The 20725-nt window shown below is 38.6% G+C and overlaps 1 protein-coding gene across 1 annotated transcript; it reads left to right on the plus strand.

Moving 5' to 3' along the window:
* Positions 1-17003: 17003 nt before the first annotated feature.
* Positions 17004-20433, plus strand: LOC132166241 (F-box protein At5g39450). The gene is made up of 2 exons (XM_059577020.1): positions 17004-19258; positions 20085-20433. Exons 1-2 carry the CDS (start codon positions 17391-17393, stop codon positions 20098-20100), a joined length of 1884 nt encoding a protein of 627 aa, XP_059433003.1. The 5' UTR covers positions 17004-17390; the 3' UTR covers positions 20101-20433.
* The last annotated feature ends 292 nt before the right edge of the window (positions 20434-20725 follow it).

The raw sequence follows: 20725 nt of genomic DNA on the forward strand, positions 1-20725 counted from the left end.
AGAATTGCTATGGTCAAACAGAACAACCATCCGAACGCCGACGGGAGAAACCCCTTTCTCTCTGGCATTAGGATCTGAGGCAGTCATCCCAGTAGAAGTAGGTTCAATCAACTTTCGAGTGAAGCACTACAACCCTGATATGAACGAAGAGGGAATGAAGTAAAGCTTGGATTTGCTCCAAGAAAAGAGGGAAAATGCTCAAACAATGATGGCAGCTTATCAACAAGGAACGGCCAAATATTTCAATAAAAAAGTCAAGCCGAGACAATTCAAGACTGGGGACTGGGTCCTCCGAAAGGTTAGCGTTGCCATGCGGGACCCAACGGCAAGAAAACTCGGACCAACATGGGAAGGACCGTACAAAGTCATTCGAAGTCACTGGCAATGAGCCTATTACCTATAGGATGTGGAAGGAAAGCCACTGCCGAGACCCTGGAATGACGATCATCTGCAAAAATACTATTAGTAATTTTTCCATTTTATTTTATTTCTTGTAATTCTTGAATATTTCAATACAAAGTCTATTCACGATGACTTACTTGAGTGTCAGAGAACCCTTGGTCAAAACGACCATCGGGCTTGGTGACAAATTCCCTGTCTTGCAGTAGTTTCGAAAACAAGGGAGTAAACCCTTAGCAAAAAAAATCCCTCGTCTCGGAAACAAGGGAGCAAACCTTTAGCAAAAAAAATCCCTCCTCTCAGAAACAAGGGAGCAAACCCCTAGCAAAAAAAATCCCTCATCTCGGAAACAAGGGAGTAAATCCATAGCCAAAAAAATCCCTCGTCTCAGAACAAGGGAGTAAACCCTTTGCAAAAAAAATTCCCTCGTTTCGGAAACAAGGGAGTAAACCCTTAGCAGAAAAAATCCCTTATCTTGGAAACAAAGGAGTAAACCCTTAGAAAAAAAAAAATCTCTCGTCTTGGAAACGAGTAAACCCGTAGCAAAAAAAATTCCTCGTCTTGGAAACAATGGAGTAAACCCTTAGCAAAAAAAATCCTTTGTCTTGGAAACAACGGAGTAAACCCTTAACAAAAAAAATCTCATTTCCTCGGAAGAGAAGGAGTAAGCGAAACTCCTCAAACACCTGGACACAACTAGGCAACCCGAGGCAACTCTACGTCAAGCACAATAAAATGAACAAACAACTCCAGCAAAGATCGAGACAGAAAAGCAGCATGTAACACATCAACAGAATCCAAGGTAAACATTTCATTGAAGACTTTTTCATTACAAAAAGATTCAATTACAACAGTCATAACAGATCAAGTCCAAGCCATTACACGAAAAATCAAGCTACAACAGACTTAGCCAAAGACATTCGGTTGCTATCACTGCATACAAACCCAACTACATCAAAAGCATCACATCCAAACTCGACCTGGTACTCTACATCTGGAAAGACGTTGTACAAAGAATCGCATTTGGGTCAACACTCGGGAATATGATGAACAAGAAATTTAAGGCCTTTGACAGGCCATTGCCGTTTATATCGAAGGCTACTCTCGATGACCTTCACTTGAGGACCATTTTTCTCAAAAGCCCTGAACTTCCAGAACTGGTATTTTCTACGAAGTCTCCGGCACTTCTCCTCCTCCTTCAGAAACAACCAAGTGGCAGAATAAAAATTGGAGGCTTTCTTTCGTCTGTTCTCATGAATACTAACGAGATAAGCCTCGAGATCCATGATCTGTCGGTCTTGTGACTCAACCTGCCGATCTTTCCAGGCTATCTGATAGTCCTTCACTTCAATATAGGCTGTCAACTTCACCAGCTAGTTGGAGTGGTCCGCCAAGCACTGTTCTTGTCCCTCCAACAACAAGCGTAGTTCAGTAATTTCTACGACAAAACTGCGAGGAACACAAGAATGAAGCTGCTCAGCTGGTGGACATGATGAGAAAGCAACATCCCCAAGAAGGATAGGCGGCAGAAGTAGCCGACGACTCCATCTCCACCAAACTCCCAGATGAAGAAACAGAAGCCATGAAAAAATAAATCAAAGTGTTGTTCAAATTTATTTAACTCGCAAGTGCACGAATCGACTGTAGTTTAATGGATTGCAAGTGCGAAGTCGAACCCACAGAGAATTGTATTTTTGAAAGAACAACTTATATCTAAACTAATTTTACCCTAACCTTGTTCCAAAAGGGTTTTGATTTTTGAGTTTTGAAAATTAAAGGATAAACATAAACCGAATAAAATAAGTAAATTTAAGGATAAAGGTACTAAGGTTTGGGAATTCACACTCACCAAATCATAACAACATACTTTATGTTCATCAATATTAATCCGAAGTTCTCACAAATTAAATCATAGATATGTTTTACTATGCTTCAAAGAATTAATCAAAACCATCCCATGTATCCATTCATTGACCAAATCACAAAAGGAATCCAAATTCAATTGAAACACCAGATGTATCCGTAGAACAAATCACAAGGGATATCCAATTTTTATGAGTTAAAAGCCAAGCAATCAATCATATGAAATTATCTCAAATCATCACATGTATCCTTGAATCACAAGAGATATCCAAGAATCACTCCATACAATTGATTAAAAGTAAAACAATTGAAATATAAAACCCAATAAAATCAAAATAATAAAAACTTACATAAAAGTAATGTTGTTCTTCATCAGTGAGGCTTCATCCTCAACCTTAGTTGGGAATTTAGCTCCACATAAAAATAAATCTAAACCTAAACCTAAACCTAAAGAAAAACTAAACAAAAGAATTTTCTAGGATTGTGTCTCCTTTCTTAAATGCAAAGAAGTCTATTTATAGGCTTAGGGAAGTCCTAGAAGCCCAAGTAAATTGTTGTGCAAAAATATACCTAAATTAATAGATAAATAATTGTACGTTTTACCTGCAAGTGCACAAGGTCAACAGAGTAGTATATGGTGCAAGTACAGGATCATTCCCACGAGGATTGCTGAATTTATATTTAAAAATAAATTCCTTAAACCAAAGTAAATTAAGATTGATTATTGATGAGATGATAATAAAGGGTAAAGGCAGGGCTTTGATATCCACCACTAATTATATTAAACAAGTATTTCAATATGCCAATGCTTTGATCAAGTTATGCATATTTAATGTTTGCCAACCTAAGGGTTAAACTCTAACGCCTTAAGCTATTGATTTCCCTAAGCAACGAATTAGCCACTTGGTCCATGCTCTAATTCTTTCTTTCCTTAAGGATTTAGCATGTCTATACTAAGTTGTTCTTTAGAAAAGCATATGTTCTATGGAAATTGACAAACACACAAAGCCTAGGGCATGGATACATACTCCTAGTTCCCTATGTTGATTAACCCAAGAATCGCGGTGTGGATTCTTTTGTTACTTAAGTTAAACCCAGGACTCGGTCATCCAAATTGATCTAACTAACAAGTCCATACCACATGCACATGTTGATCAGGCATACACATATGAGGAATTCATGCAAAAAGGTATTAATCAAGTTAAACAGCACAACATGATCATCACAAGGCGCCAATATTGAAATATTAATTTAACATAACTAGGGCTTCAATCTAGCCCTACTAAATAAGTTAGCTACACATAGAGTTGATGTTAAACATCTTCATAAAATAAAAGAAAAGAAAAGAAAGAATAAACCCGAGACTTGACTTGAGAGCTCCTATTCTTCTCCTTTCTCCAAGCCTACCTATTCTAAAGGCTTAGGAGTCTATTTATAGGCTTTAGAAGTCCTTGGAAAAGTAGTAAACCCAAGGGTTTTCCCAGGGTTTCAGTCCTATTACAATTTGGAGTTTGAAAAACCCTAATATGGAAATAGGGACATTGTAGCCGCCACTTGGAATGGCTCCTGCGCACGGGTGCGCTCGATCGCAGCCCGTGTGCGCTCGATCGCATGTCTACGATCGATGCCTCTTTTGCCTGCGCTCGATCGCTCCTGGCCTGGCTCGTGTAGCATCTCCTCTGGTATTGCGCTCGATCGTAGGTACCTTGCGATTGATCGCAGTACCAAGGAACTGTAATTTTCCCATATTCTCTTTTTGAGCCTAAATCACCCAGTTTTACTTCACTTTCTTCCAAAAGCCTGTAAAAACATCAAAAACACAAAAAGGAAGTAAAATGACCTAATTAACCAAAACCAAAGGATTAAAACATGTAAGATAAGGGCTGAAAATATGAATATTTTAACACTTATTATAAACTTAGATAATTCGGAGGTCTGTCTCCCAGTCAAAATAGAAGTCTGAAATCGGAATAGGATTCATCCAGATTTGTGTACTTTAATTGCGGGGCGATTTTGGCATAGAAACCGTCTGAATTAAAAAAATCCTATTTCACAACAAATTGTAATATTTTGAGCTAGCTTTTGAATGCCATTTGAATAACTTCAATCCGATTTTTGAACGGAAAGTTATGGTCAAAATACTAAGATGTGTACAGAATCTGAATTTGAATCCGATCCGAAATCTTATCCTTCTGATCTTTAATCCAATCTGATCTTTAATCCCATTTAACCTTTTTCTTGGATTCGGTTGATCTTAACCACATCATCTAGGTCTTCTCAAAGTATGTTTTCTTCCAAACTTTGCATTTTTCCCTTTAAAGCTGTAGTTTTTCTTCAACGACCTAAAAAACACTAAAAACACAAAACTAACACAAAATATTAAATAACGGCACAGCTAAAGGATTAACTAATGTAAATAAAGGGGTCCAAGTATGTAATATTTGGCACTTATCAAACACCCCCAAACTTACATTTTGCTAGTCCCTTAGCAAAACAAAACGACAAATAAAATGAAAGCAAGAAACATAAATCTTCTTTCGTGGGAGAGACGATTGCATTTAGCATATGCAACAAGCCTTTTAAACCCCTAGGCATCGCTAGTGGACGAGTGAAGTCTCGTGAGGACTTAACAGAAATGATACCCACAAACATTGTAGTACTATGTTGTTAACAAGAAAGAAGTTTCACATAAACCATGGTTCTTATTCATGAGCAAACTTAAAAAGACAAACACCATCATAACAGTCAAAAGGAAATGCAAAATCAAATCACTCATAAATGGACAATTGAGACCTCATATGTTCTAGAAAGTGTAAAGTGTAATTAGCATATAATCATGAAGCTTTTAGTTTAAACTCACGATAAGTACCATAAAATTTGAAAGAATCCCTAACAAATGAAACAAACAAGGCAAGATATGCATTTTTTTTTCTTTATAGGTTGTGCAATGTCTAACTCTCTTAAGCTTTCTAATTGACTCATGTAACAAGTGTTAGGCCAATGACTCCTAAGCCAGGTAGCTTTAGGGCACTAGATGTAGAACATCCCTAAGGGCTTATTAACTTAAGTCAAAAAGGCTACGAAGCCAGACTAGCCATATCATAAATCAACCCTAAACTTCACACCTTTTGACACGAACACTGAATGCTTAATGAGGCAAGAGGTCCAGTTACTCAGTGAAAAACTCAACATGATCTTTCTTCTTTTTCCTTCTCTTTTTTATTTATTTTTTTTTTATTTTTTATTTTTTATATCTTGCAAGTCAATGGTTATTCATCAATAGGTCATCCAACAAATCTCAAAGAGAACAAGCCTAAGCTCGAACATCATACCTCATAGAAAACATGCTAATGTGCTCATGAAAATTTATCTCAAAACAAGTGAAATCTGTTTTACCCAAAAATAAGTCAAGGGACTCCTCAGACTCCTAATGACATAATAATCTGTTCAACCCTTTAAGCAAGCTAATGAAATGCAAACCACAGTCACAATTTAACTCAAACTTGACAAAAACATAGCATAATTAATTTTTTTTTTTTTCAAATTTTTTAACACAAAAAGACAAATAAACAAATAAGAACAAAAATAAATAGACAAAGTGTTTTCCATACCCCCAAACTTAAATTACACATTGACCTCAATGTGTAGTATAGAAATACATTACCGGAAGTAAGGAAATCGGAGTGTGAACAAGGCTAGGGCATCCCCCAAACTTAAACACCAAAACACCTGTCAACAAAAACTAACAGCAATATTTTTTTTCATAGAAACAATATCAAAAGATTAATTGCTGTTAGAAACAAAAAGAAAGAAAATTAACATGTAATGAAAAAGGAAAGAAAGAATTTTTGGAGTGAAGTGCAAAAAATAAACTAGAGGAAAAAACTTTACAGCGCTTCCCCCTATCATGCGGATGTCCAACCAATCCCTTCCACCCCTTCTTCTTCAAAACTTCATACCCCTCTAGAAGGATATTTCGCCATCTTATGTACAATTTCTTGCTTTGAGGGATCTTCTTAGGAAAGTGGTTCCTAGATTTGTGTGCTTGTGTGCACAAGTCCTTGAGTATCTTGGCATAAAATGGCTCTTTGAGACATTCAGGCGATGAAGCTTTGGGCTCTTGATATGTCTCAAGAGGGACAATGATGTAGGCAGGAGCTTCAGTACTCACTTCCATGTCACTGGGTAGATCAGGATCCATTGGGGGCTCACTATTTTCATGGTACTCAACTTGCTCAGGGTGCTCAACTTGCTCATCTTTCTCTTCCTCCTCTTTGTTATCCACAATTTCCTCACTCTCAGGTGTGATGGTGACTTGGGCATGCTCATGATAAGAATTTTCGGAATCATCCTCATCAATCATGTAGTGCCTTTCAGCCATCAATTGACTTTGAAGCTCTTCTTCCTCTATTCTGTTGAAGTCAGCAACTAGATGACCGATCTATCCTTCTATCTTGGTCATGGCCTGCTTAAGTTCTTGTATGTCACTGCCATTAGCCATGTTGGAATTTCTCAGCTCCTGTACAGCTTGATTGGTAAAACATTTTAGCTCTTGTATAGCTTGGGAGTTGGAATTCATGAGCTCTTGTATAGCTTGGGAGTTGGACTGGTCAATTTTTTCTATTAATGTTTTCATCATGTATTCCAGTGATGATTGCGGTGTAGGCTGTGGCACTTGAGTGGTAAACTGATAAACAGGAGGTTGAGCTTGATGATCGAACTGCGGATATTCTGAATGGTGCAATTCATCAAATTGGTGAGCATAATTTCCCATAGCTTGAGCTGACCATGAGAAATTAGATTGGTTGCTCCAGTCCGAGTTGTAATAATGGGAATTTGAATCAAACCCCGGGCTGGAGAAACTGGTGTTCATTTGTTCATATGAAAAATTAGATCTAGCTGCTCTGATTTGGTTTAATTTGTCCCATAAGTCATCGAGCTCAGCTCGCAGATCTGTACAATTGTTTTCCTCATGATAAGGATTGAAACAATATGAACATGGTTTATGTGAGTAAAAATTTTGAGGGTAGTTGGTAGGAGCTGGTGTCCTATAACTAGGAGAGGCATTAAAATCATTAAAATGAAAATTCATGCTTCCCCCTCACATTTTAGCATGCAAATATCCCATATAAAACATTAACCATTTTTTAAAAAATAAAATAAAATAAAATAAACTAAAAGAAAAAAACGACTAACTACCTAAACAAATAAAACTAAAATTTAAAAACTCACAAAAAGGACCAAAAATAAATTTTTGGCAAAGATCTACGGAACTACTGCAATTGTTGCCTTTGCTATGAGTGCGCTCGATCGCGCTAATGGGCGGAAGGTACTGCGGCAGAACTGTAAAACAAGCCAAAAAAAAAAAAAAAACAAGAAAAATCTTTTTATTTTTTTATTTTTATTAGTAACACGAATAAAACAAAAAAAATTGCAAAAAAATAAAATCCTAATTATAACTAGTATAAGAATAAAACTAATTTAGAAATAAATTGGTTTAAAAAATTGAACAATTCCCCGGCAACAGCACCAAAAACTTGTTGTGCAAATTTATTTAACTCGCAAGTGCACGAATCGATTGTAGCTTAATGGATTGCAAGTGCGAGGTCGAACCCACAGAGAATTGTATTTTTCAAAGAACAACTTATATCTAAACTAATTTTACCCTAACCTTGTTCCAAAAGGGTTTTGATTTTTGAGTTTTGAAAATTAAATGATAAACATAAACCGAATAAAATAAGTAAATGTAAGGATAAAGGTACTAAGGTTTGGGAATTCACACTCAGCAAATCATAGCAACATACTTTATGTTCATCAATATTAATCCGAAGTTCTCACAAATTAAATCATAGATATGTTTTACTATGCTTCAAAGAATTAATCAAAACCATCCCATGTATCCATTCATTGACCAAATCACAAAAGGAATCCAAATTCAATTGAAACACCATATGTATCCGTAGAACAAATCACAAGGGATATCCAATTTTTATGAGTTAAAAGCCAAGCAATCAATCATATGAAATTATCTCAAATCATCACATGTATCCTTGAATCACAAGAGATATCCAAGAATCACTCCATACAATTGATTAAAAGTAAAACAATTGAAATATAAAACCCAATAAAATCAAAATAATAAAAACTTACATAAAAGTGATGTTGTTCTTCATCAGTGAGGCTTCATCCTCAACCTTAGTTGGGAATTTAGCTCCACATAAAAATAAATCTAAACCTAAACCTAAACCTAAAGAAAAACTAAACAAAAGAATTTTGCTCTCTAGGATTGTGTCTCCTTTCTTGAATGCAAAGAAGTCTATTTATAGGCTTAGGAAAGTCCTAGAAGCCCAAGTAAACCTAGATAATTCGGAGGTCTGTCTCCCTGTCAAAATAGAAGTCTGAAATCGGAATAAGATTCGTCCAGATTTGTGTCTTTTAATTGCGAGGCGATTTTGGCATAGAAACCGTCCGAATTACGAAAATCCTATTTCATAACAAATTGTAGTATTTTGATCTAGCTTTCCAAAGCCATTTGAATCACTTCAATCTAATTTTTGAGCGGAAAGTTATGGTTAAAATACTAAGATGTGTACAGAATCTGAATTTGAGTCCGATCTGAAATCTTATCCTTCTGATCTTTAATCCAATCTGATCTTTAATCCCATTTAACCTTTTTCTTGGATTCGGTTGATCTTAACCACATCATCTAGGTCTTCTCAAGGTATGCTTTCTTCCAAACTTTGCATTTTTCCTTTTAAAGCTGTAGTTTTCCTTCAACGACCTACAAAACACTAAAAACACAAAACTAACATAAAATATTAAATAACGGCACAGCTAAAGGATTAACTAATGTAAATAAAGGGGTCCAAGTATGCAATATTTGGCACTTATCACAAAGCAACAGAAAAGTTGAAGTCAATTAAGTGGAAATACCTTACACCCAAAAGGGATATTTATAGCACAACCTCCAGATAATAAAAAGTGACCTTTAATGGGAGAAGACGTCCCGCGCAGAACTGCATAGGAAATCCAAACGAGGTAGCCTGAAATTCGAACAACAATGCTACACGTGTCCCGCCATGGAAGGCCGTGCAAGATAATGATGACCTCCAAAATCAGAAACGACAAATACCAAAAGGTCCCTGAAGAATTTAATGACCGAGGTTTAAAATTACATTTTAATCCTCGGCCATGGGGGGCAGAACACCCGACCACAGAATACAGCAATAAAGATACTCAAAGTCATTTAGAAATTATCTGGAAATATCAAAAAAGGCATTTAGAGTATCAAAAGACATTCAGAAAGTATCCAGAAACACCAAAGTTCAAAAGCAATTCAAATATATACAATGGAAGCAAAAATAAGAAGAAATTTAAGTCTTAGGAGTCGCTCCCACATCATCAGCATCATCATCTATAACGATCTCAGGACCGAAAGGCTTGGGGGGTAAGTTCACTTCTGGCAGGAACCCATGCACGTTGATTTCTGGAGCATCATGAATCAATTCTCTACCTACATCAACCATCTTGTCAACAGCAGCAGCAGGTACCTCCAAGAAATTTGATTCCACTATGGCAGGGTCAATATCAAACTGATCCCTATGGATGGTTAAATACCAATGATTCTTGAAGCCCCAATGAAATCCACGAGCCCATAGCAAATCCCGAAGCCAGGGAACAAACGACAGCTCCGTAAGATAATGGACTGCTTTAGCTTTCCAGTAGCGGTACCCTTGGTGAAATTGATTACACCTGGCTTGGGAGGTTTCCAAATCACCTACAAGCTTCTTGTGAATGTCTTCCGACTGGGATAACTAACCCTCAAGCGGCTTGGAAAGTTTTCGGGAACCCTTTTCGGAAACCCAAATTTGATGAAGGTCCTCCGCGATTTTTTCATTCTCCGTAACCAACTGAGCAACCGTGAGCTCCGCTCCCTTGACACGTTCTGCTAACTCTTGGTTGGCAGTATCTAGGCTTTTCTGGAGTTGAACATTGGCCGACTTCGATTCACTGAGCCTCAACTTGTTCTCAAAAAGCTCGTTCTCCCTTTCAGCCAACAGACGAAGAAGATTCTCCACTTCAGAGCTAGGATCCTGAGAACCAAAGGCCTCTGGTTAGTTTCTCATCTTCCAGACCAAGTCCCGAAGAGTGGCCCTCTCATCAGCATACTCCTGCTGGCCTTCCTGGAATTCTTTGTACAAACCCACAATGAGGGTGGAGCACTACGCAAAAAAATAAATTTACATTAGAAACAACGAAGATATTCGGAAAATGAAGTGGAAATAACTCACCAAGTAATGACAATGGATCAGCTTGTCCACAAACATCTCCAGAGTAAGCTGACCCTCTCCTCGGGTATAATCTACTAGAAGCAACCTGGTGACGGCAGATAAACGGTTCTCGCCCAAACTAGAGGCCAATGACCTGATTATTGGCGAACTCTTTCTAGAATGCCCCCTAAGCAGCTACCTTCGATACACGGGAGCCTGGTTTGACAATTCAGTCGGGGGTCCATAGGTCTATCCTCAGGAGAAGATGGAGCGCAAGTCTCACGCTGAGTGGCCACTGGCTCTTTCGACTCCCGAGGCCGCGCATCCAAAGGAAGTACGTGGAGAGGAGTAGCCTCTGCTGAAGAAGAAATAGGCTCTAAAGCCTCATCTGAGCTACAAGGAGGACCGAAAGTTATCATAATAGAATCCGATCGAACAGAAGACAACACGTCTAGAAGTTCCCTAGCCTTGTCCACATGTCCTTTCTTCAAAAGCGGCTCCAGGGGTGCCTTGCCCTTGTCAGCTTTTCTCTTGGACACCGACACGCTAGTCTCGGCAACCGAAATTTGCAAAAAAACCCCTGAACTCAGGGGCATGAAGACTGGAGCCAAGTCTAAATCTCTCAGAGCAGGAACCGCAGTAGCAATTGGTTTGCCCGAGGAGGAAACATTCTTATGTGCTCGACACTTTTTGCTTGGAGGCCGAGCAGGTGACTTCAGAACCGCTTTGTCACCAGACGGATTTGATCTCTTGGGATTCCCTTGATGATCCCAGATGACCTTGTCATCCGAAATCTGGTACCCCAAACGTTTGCGTAAAACGGAGTCAGTAACAATGTTACCAAAAAGCATCTGGTCAACGTTCTCGAGAAGCTGAGAGTACTCCAGGATGTAATCGACCCGGCCTTGCTGCTCTGAATCCAATATAGGGCTTTCCTTTCCTACCAAGAAAAAGGAAATAAGAACATTTTAAGCATGCCAAAGATAAAGAAAAAACCAAGAACACTTACAACTTTCTCGGGAGGTACCCCACTCTCGGGGCACGAAATGCTGAAAAGGTAGAACCTCGGACGTCGACGCCTGCCAAGCTCCAGATATGTAGAAGAACTGCTCCACCCAATGCTTATTGTTGGAGTATATTCTCCTGAGCTCAATAAATTGGTTCTTCCTGTGAACCATGAAGGTTACCGTTTCGGAAGTAGGACAGAAATGGGGACCATATATGTTCATAAACTCTGGTATCGACAGAGTCTTCCTCGGGAGTATGGAAGGCCACAACAAAAGCGTAGCCAGAAAATAACGCCAACTATTTGGCATCAGTTGTACGAGAGCTACTCTCAAGAAAGATAACATTTCCCTCACTAAGGGAAAAAAGGGCAGATGAACTTCTGCCATAAACATACGTTCATGAACACATATGTCTCCAGGACCGCCGACCATTCCAGTGGAGCCATCAGGAAAATGCAAAGAAATCGACAAAGGAATGTCGTAATTATGGCGAAGCACCCTCTCATCCTCCACGGAAAAATAGGATCTTTGCCGACAAGGGAAATCCAGTTGCAAGGATGAAGAAGACGCTTCGCCAACCGAATACATTCTAGCAGAAGAACTGCCGGAGCGGCGGGGCAAAGGAATCTCCGGCAACTGCTCATCAGTAGTTTCGCTAGCTTTTGTTGGAAGCTTTTGAGAAGACATGATCACAAGAGAAATCGAAACGCACTGAACTCCGATAAGATGAATGTAGATTTGGAAGATTTAAGTAATGGGAGTCAACGGAAAATCTTTATAAAAGGGGAAACCTAGGGCAAAGTGCTGGGCATTTAATGCAGAAACATCATGAGCCTACAGTCACGCCTAAACCGAAGAGACTTAAGCCATGTTTCTTTTCAGGAAACTCCACACCAATGTCACTCACGGAGCGACACCCATTTTATTGATTCTCGCTTTCACCCGCGAACCACGCTCAGAAGGACGTGTGGACAAAACAACGGTGCATTTACATGGATAAAGACAAAAAATTTGAAGATACGAAAAAGTGCAACAGATTGCTGAATATCCGGGGCTCATAAATGTCAGGCTCCATAAATGGTTAAAATGCCAAGAACAACGGCTAAGAGGAACCGAGTAGAGTACGACACTTGAACGGACAATCCCTGAGGAAGGAACGCTATACGAAGTTCAAAAGTTTGAATTCTCTCCTCCCGAAGTCTTTACAGAAGGAATTCAAGGGTAACTGTTACACATAAACCTATCACTTGAACCCATTGGATAGTGGCCCAACATTCCAACAAAGCCCGATACATCTAAATGGGCCCTATGAATGCGACCCAGCATGAAACAGCAAATGCGACGTCATTTGTTACGCTCTCGGTCGACCGAGGATTAATTTCTCTACCACAACGAATCTCCCACACCTAACATCCAGGTGCATCCATTACAATCAAGATATGACTCGGCTGTATGGACAACTCACACATGGCAAGATCATTGGAATGGTTACGATCTGCTTATAAAGGACTTTTCATAGTTACGCGCCATCCTCAGAATCCGATCAATGTAGGTAACGGACTCTTACCGATCATAATGATTGGAGACACGAATATTTACTCTACCGGCTGTTACGCCCAAATCCCAGATCCTCCGCCCGGTCATCATAGCCACCTCCGCATAATCAACTATAAAGACCTCACTTTAGACGTACGCAAGAACAATTCTAAGCTCTATACTGAGTCCGCACAAACACTGACTTAAGCATCGGAGGAAGTACCGCTTACCACCCTCGGCGCGTCCTCTTAACACGTGCTCTAGTTTTTATAGGTTTGACAGGTAGCTCTAGGGAAGAAAGGATTGGCTTGGATTCTCCTTGGGTCCACCGTACCAGAAACTGTCCCAACATAGAATAAATCAAAAAAATGTTCATCCCAAGCAAGTTTGGCAAAAAGAGGAAAACTATTGAAGCTAAGTACGTAACGCTTACCACAAAGGGTAGTAGTTCAATGGTATCAAGGGAATCCTCATGAGGTTGGGCATGCACTAGGACCTGAGTTTGACTACTGCAATGGAAATCCCTTAGCCTATTAGTGTTAGCCACCTTGAGTCTCATTGATGCCTAGGTGGGGTGGGTGTTAAGTTATGGCTCGGTCGGTTTTGAGGGAGCACTTGCGGTTCCCACCGTTTAGGCCCCTCCTGAGCAGCACCCCACAAGTTGGTGCTACTACGGCCACGCTTAAGTAGGATAGCTATTAGCTACAATTGGCCTCTCCTGTTAAGTGCCAAAATATTCATATTTTAACCCTTAAACTTATATGTGTTAATTCCTTAGTGTTGTTAGCTTATGTCATTTTATTCCTTTTCTGTATTTTCTATGTCTTTGTAGGCCTTTGGAAGAAAATGAAGAAAACCTAGAAGTATTGAGCTTAAAGAGAAAATTTGGAAAAAACTGGAGGCTCTAGTAGTGCGATCGATCGCAGGGGATCTGCGATCGAGCGCACCACAAGTGGAATGACCAGACGAGCGAAAGCATGCGCTCATGCGCACACAAAGAGACTCAATCGTAGACATGCGATCAAGTGCATACGGGTTGTGATCGATCGCACCCGTGCGCTGGAGAACAGTGAAATGCGGCCAGAATGCCCTTTCCATCCATATTAGGGTATTCCAAGTCTCACTTGTAATAGGACTAAACCCTACAAATTTTCTAGGTTTACTAGTGTTTCGAGGACTTCTAAAGGCCTCTAAATAGACCTCTTAGCTTCTAAGAAAAAGTGTGGAGAAAGAGACACAAGCTCTGGAAAGGAACTGAAAGCTAGATCAAGAGGCATTTGGGTTTTTCTTCTCTTCCACCTTTTATTTTTGTTAAGTAGTTTATATTTTAAGTGAGGTTAAATTGAAGTCCTAATCATGTCTTTTTAGGATTTCAATATTGGCGCATTTGCTACAATTATATTTTGGTGTATTTAACTTGATTGATTCCTGTTATCTTGATCATATGTGTTTGCCTGATCAACATATGCATGTGGTATGGACTAATTAATTAAATCAATTTGAATGGCCGTGTCCTGGGTTTAATAAGAGTAACAAAAGAAATCCACATCGGGTTCTTGGGTTAATCAACATAGGGAACCGGGAGTAGACACCCATGCCCTAGGCCTCATATGTTTGTCGTTTTCTACAGATTTATGCTTTCTTAAAGAACAACTTAATATACACCCATGCTAAATCCTTTAAGAAAGACAAAAAATTAGAGTAGACACCCATGCCTAATTCGTTACTTAGAGAGATCAATAGCTTAAGGAGTAGACACTCATATCCTTAGGTTAACAAATATTAAATATACCAGTATGATTGGCGCATAAGCATATTGTTATCTTAATTAGTCTGATTAGTGGTAGATATCAAACCCTAATCCTTTTTAGTTTTAGTTTATCTTTTATTTTATTTCTTTGTTTTAATTCAATCGTAACAATTGAATTTTATATGTTAATTAAATAGGAAATTACTTCTAAACATAATTTAGCAATTCTCGTGGAAATGATCTCATATTTGCCTGCTATACTATTGTTTGATCTTGTGCACTTGCGAGTAAAACGTACAATTATTTACCAATTAATTTAGGTAGATATTTGCACAACATCCCCCTCCAACATTTTTGCTTAGAAAAAAAAAAAAAAAAAAAAAAAAAAAAAAACGCTTAATTGTTAACAAAAATGGTCTCATCCATGACTCCAAAATTTTCATTTTCAGAATCCAAAAACACAGAAAGAAAAAAATAATAAAAAAAAATTGTATAAATAAAATGAACAAACGCGTCAATTCAATTTTTTTTTTGTATGAATCAATTTAATTGTTTCGTAAACCTAAATCCAATCAACAAAGTAATATCCAAACGGATATGAATGCACCAATGCGTTTTTACCAATTATAACCTCAATAACATCAAGAGAACAGAAAAAATCCAAACAGATCTGATGAAAATTTTGGAAAAGTATCGTAAAAATGTATAAGAAAAATAAGATCCATATGAGAAAAGCTAGACGGGAATGAGATGGATGATTACTGAGAATATCATTAGTGCTAGACGGTGGGTGGTGGCTCGTTGTTGGAGATGCGGGTGGTTCGTCGTCTCGGGTGACTGTCGGTGGGGAGGGAAAAGTGGAGATGAATGGTGGGAATTTTGAAATCTGGGAATTTTGAGTGGGTGGCTCGTTTCTGTTAAAGTAATGATTAAGTGATTAAATTTACTCATTCCTATCAACTTAAGCTTATGAAAAACTGATAATTTAACATGGTATCAGAGTCAAATGTCATGAGATCGAATCTTGACTCCGTCAAATCACCATAATTTAAATTAAATATAAACTGGTAATTTGACAGTCTCCAAAGATGTGGGTGGCTCGTTATCACCGGCGTTGGCTTCGTTGTGGGGGGAGATGGAAGATGGAGATGGAAGGAGAGAGGGAGAGACAACGCTCGGTGAAAATGAGATGGGAGGAACGAGTTTGCACTACACGTGTCATCATTCTAAGAATATTTTGCCCATATTTTTCTTATACTCTTTTATAAATTTAATATATAAATCATTAAATTTGGAATATGATCTTATCCGTTTCAAATGAAATGAAGAATATTCATTTAGTGTAAAATGAGGAGTAATAATGTATGATCCATCATTGACTTGCGTGCATTAGGATATCTCAATTTCATATGAACTAGATAATATCTAGTTAGGGCCTATTTGAGATTCCGTTTGAGAGGCTTAAAAGTGTATTTAATATTCAAAAAGTCCGTTTGAAAAAAAAAAAAAAAAACGTTTTTTTACTTAAAAATTCTATTTCTCAAACCAATCCCAAATAGGCTCTTAGTTATATTGGAGGGGTATTATTGTCCCATCAAAAAGTGAAAAGACAAAAATACTCCTTCAACTTGTGTAGGATCCATATAATCCATAAATCTAATAATTGAATTATAGGAAAATATGAAAAAACTATGGGCTAAATATTAACACCTAGCATTTCTCCTTTTTTTTTTTTTTAGTTTCTCCACGTGGTACCAATAATTTACTCATATTTCTTCCATATTTTCTTACAAATTCAATAATCAACCATTAAATTTGTGGGATCCACCATTAATTTATGAAAAGCTCACATAAGTCCACAAATTTAATGACTAATTTATAAGATGAGATGAAAAATATATGAGAAAAATATTAACAATAATCATTTTTCTAAAAAAAAAAATTATTGAAAAACAAACTTTTTTACTTTTATATACTAAACATCCATTCGTATATTTTTTTTTTTTCTACCTCAATCAAATTTAGCTACAGGTTGACGTCACTAGCCAATGCCAAACAGCCCAGGAAGAATTGGAGCGCACAGTGAGAAAAATGTGATGGTTTGGACTTTGGAATATTTCGGGTGGCTTCAATCCATTCAACATTGGTTGGCGGGCACAGAGAGGACCCCAGAAAGGACAATGATAAATACCATAGCTGTCTATTTCTTCTTCTTCTCCTCCATCATTCCTTTTCAGAAGTGAGAAAGCAAAAATGAGTGGTATGGTGATGACTTTGACTTCACCTCATCCTACGTTTCCCATCAGTCTCCTCCATTTTTTTTTTTTTTCCCCTCTGTCTCTCTCTCTCTCTCTTTTCCTTTGATGCAGGTATGATTGATTGATGCAAGAACGCTTCGGAGAATCCGAAACAAATTCCAGTTCTCGGTCTCGGAGGAGGATCTGCGACAGACCCATTTGATCTTTTTGGTCTCTTTCAATTCAAGTGAAGAATCATTTCAGTTCCAGGTCTGATTCTGTCCATTTTGCCCCTTAACTTGTAAGTAATTGTTTGTGGATTTCTATAATGTTGCCTGAACCCTGCGGGTGCGGGTCGGACCTGCTTCTATCTCTGCCGGATGATCTATTCTCCATAGTATCTCGGTCCCTCTCTCCGAGGGACCTATGTAATCTCAGTTTATGTTGCCGGAGTCTGTCTGCTCTCCTGGCCTCTGAGAAGGTGTGGCTCACTCAGTGTGAAATGATGTGCATAGTGCCCCGCACACACCTTGCTGAGTGGCGAATGGGTGTCTCATCTTACAAGGCGCTTTGCCGCTTTCTCATTTGCATTCAGCCATTGATGGGAATTTGGGTTCACCAAAACCCTGAGCTTGGCAACGTAGTCTATGTCATGCCCGGTTTTCTTTCGGCTGTTGGATGCCGGATAATCCCACAAGAGCTTGGTCCATTAGGCATTGAAGATGGCCCCATCCTATGGGCCCCGGTGTTTGAAGTTGTTAGTAATCTTGATGGCTCCGCCGCATTTTTTCTACATGGAAGGGAGAACGGACATGACTATTTCTATCCTGGTTCAATCAAGCCTGTGGAGAGGACTTGCAATGTGCTACTGCTTGAGGTTGGGGCTAGGCAACAAGAAAATGAGTGTAAATTGTTGCATAGTAAGAGCTTTGTTCACGATTCGGATAAGGATCTTAGAAAAGTTTGTAGGTCAAGTAGTGAAATTTCAAGGTCTCAGAGAGTGCTTGGAAAGAATGAGGTGAAGGTGCCATTCAGTCGATTGGCTTTTAGTGATAGAAGAAAGCTGTTGAGTATTGTTACCAGCCAAATTCGTCAAAGGCTTCCTCCTGATTCAACAAACAGGCCACTATTTCCACGGTTAAGGGATGATGAGGATAGCTTTCAGAAAGATCTGGTGTTCTTAATGGAACGGAGATCACTGCTTATGCAAATGTGTAACCTCGATGGTCATCAAATCGATTGGAAGGCAAGTCCTGAACTGCCCTCTGATCCTAACCAGTTGGAATTGAGCCAGATCATAAAGAGTCTTGATCGTCCAAGTGGCTCGTGCAATTCTATGAATGAAGATGATGAACACACAAAATGCACTAGGAAAAAAACTCTTGGTAGGTACTTTAGGGATAGCCTTAAACAGATCCTGGGGAGGTCCAGCTCGATAAATGGCGGTGCTGCTATTTCGAAGAATGGTTCTTCGAGCAGTGAGACTAAGCATGCCCATCTTCATGAGTTTTTGAGATCAGGTGATGCAATAAAACTTACATTACATGCTACCACTGTCAAGTTATCTTCTTACCGAGCATGGCCTAACATGCATGACAGTCGGTTTGCCCTTTACAAGTTGCCCATGAGGGTCGCAACGGCTGACCATGAGTATGCTGGTTTATGGGGAGGCACTTTTGGCTGGCCTCCTGGGAGGCCTACTCAAGACAAGCCCAGAAAGGCACTCTTCTTTCTTCTGCTTTCTTATGAGGAGTCCCAAGAGCAACGACATCTTATTGCGACCAAAATATTGGAAGGCACCCATTATGTTCTGCATCCTAATGGCTCAGCCATGTTTATAGTCAATATGGATGAACCGTCACTTGATCCATTTCCATGGGATAGTGATGCAGATTCTCCTCCTGTGAACGTAAAGCAGGCTTTTATGGGAGAGGGTATTGCAAATGGTTTTGGATTCAGATATCCTGGCGCAAAGCCTGGTTCCCTCTTTGCATTTCAAAATGGTCTCCTTGCTTTCATTTGGAAGGAATCCAGGGCAGTCTTGACCTTGCAGAGACTTAACTTGCAAGAGCTGCTGAAGAAAGGTGAGCGAGTGCCTGCACTACCTCCAATTGCCAACTTTTCATACTTGACTAGGTCAAACTCGAATGTGTTTGCGGGCTTCTCAAACCCCTCAACTTGTCTGTCTTCACCAAGGTTTGGCTTACCCCTTAGATGAATTCTTATATTGCTGATCTCTCTCTCTCTCTCTCTCTCACTCTATCGATAATTGATATGGTCTTCTTACTGATATGCATTAGTCCTTTTTTTTATGAAAATTTGCTTCATAGAATATAAACGCTTTTTGACATTTGTGGTGGTTACTCTTGACTTAAGTGATGTGGACATATCCAATGAGAAAGGTTGACGATTTTGTATGAGTTACAGAAGTATGAACATGTATACGGTTAATGAAAAACATTAACAAACAACTTAAAACACAAAACACTTAAAAAAAAAAAAAAATCATTTTTATGTCACATCATAACACGTTTTAAATTAAAAACAAAAAAGGCATTATAAAACAGAGCCTATAGTTTTTTTTTGGCTCTGTTTTGTGATGCTGAACATTGTTTAATGTTTCAGCTTTTGGGAATGATAATTGATAAGACATCTTTTTTTTTTGATAGGTAATAATTGATAAGACATCTCATTGCTGACAATTGACATATGCCTCTTGTAACTTACAGCTGTACAATTTTTGTTTTCTGTTCGCTTGTTGCATGAGTTGGAATCCTCCACTTTGTTGTATGCTTAGGTTTGAAAGGTCAAGAATGAATAATATGATTCAGAAACAGGGATATCCTATTGTTTGATAAAGGAAAGTCCAGAGATAGGTTCTGGTACTTTCAGCATAAGAACACATATTGTTGAGAACATGGCGCCCTAATTTTGCTTATTGCCTTGTCTTCTTTGGGCATCATACTTAAAACAAAACATGACTCAGCCAATTGACATTTGACTTCTTTTTGTTTTTTGCTAGGCCCTCAGCCAACTGATATTTTCTCCATCCTTCCTAGGAGGTTTCATTTTGGATATAAGCAAATGGATTCTTGATAAATTCAAGTAAGCTTTCTGGAATCTGAGACATATCTGCTACTTAGGGAGTTATCATCTAAGCGTCCCTTGGGTTTTAAGTTGTAGTAGTTAAACTTTTCTTCCCAATCTGATTGATGCTTCACTGATAATATCAATGTGATATTATTTCTTTTGCTCTCAAGTCACCAACTGAATGAGCTTTTGAGGTGTGGCACCATGTTTATCTTTGACAAGCAAAAACCACTTCTAAGATAGATAATAGGCATTTGAATTACAGTAAAAAGATTTAATGACATGTTGTGCTGCCTGCCATCGTTCTGATTCTTCATATAATAGTTATATAAAGTTGCAAATTTCCCGCTCCTTCAATGGTTCAATGACATCGGACTTTATCTATCCACCCAATCATTTAAGAGAAATACTAGAGGTCAATATTTTTTTCATCCATCTTATCTTACAAATCAACCATTAGATTTGTGAACTTATGTGGACTTATGTGGACCCTTTAGATCTAATGATTGTTCTATTTAATTTATAGGAGAATATGGACCAAATAGAAAAATCTTATTGACTCCTAGCAATCAT

The sequence above is a fragment of the Corylus avellana genome, chromosome ca11 (genome assembly GCF_901000735.1).
Source record: "Corylus avellana chromosome ca11, CavTom2PMs-1.0".
Taxonomy (NCBI): domain Eukaryota; kingdom Viridiplantae; phylum Streptophyta; class Magnoliopsida; order Fagales; family Betulaceae; genus Corylus; species Corylus avellana.

What these genes read in the sequence shown, in the direction of transcription:
- LOC132166241 (XM_059577020.1), top strand. Translation starts at nt 17,391, where the DNA reads ATGTTGCCTGAACCCTGCGGGTGCGGGTCGGACCTGCTTCTATCTCTG.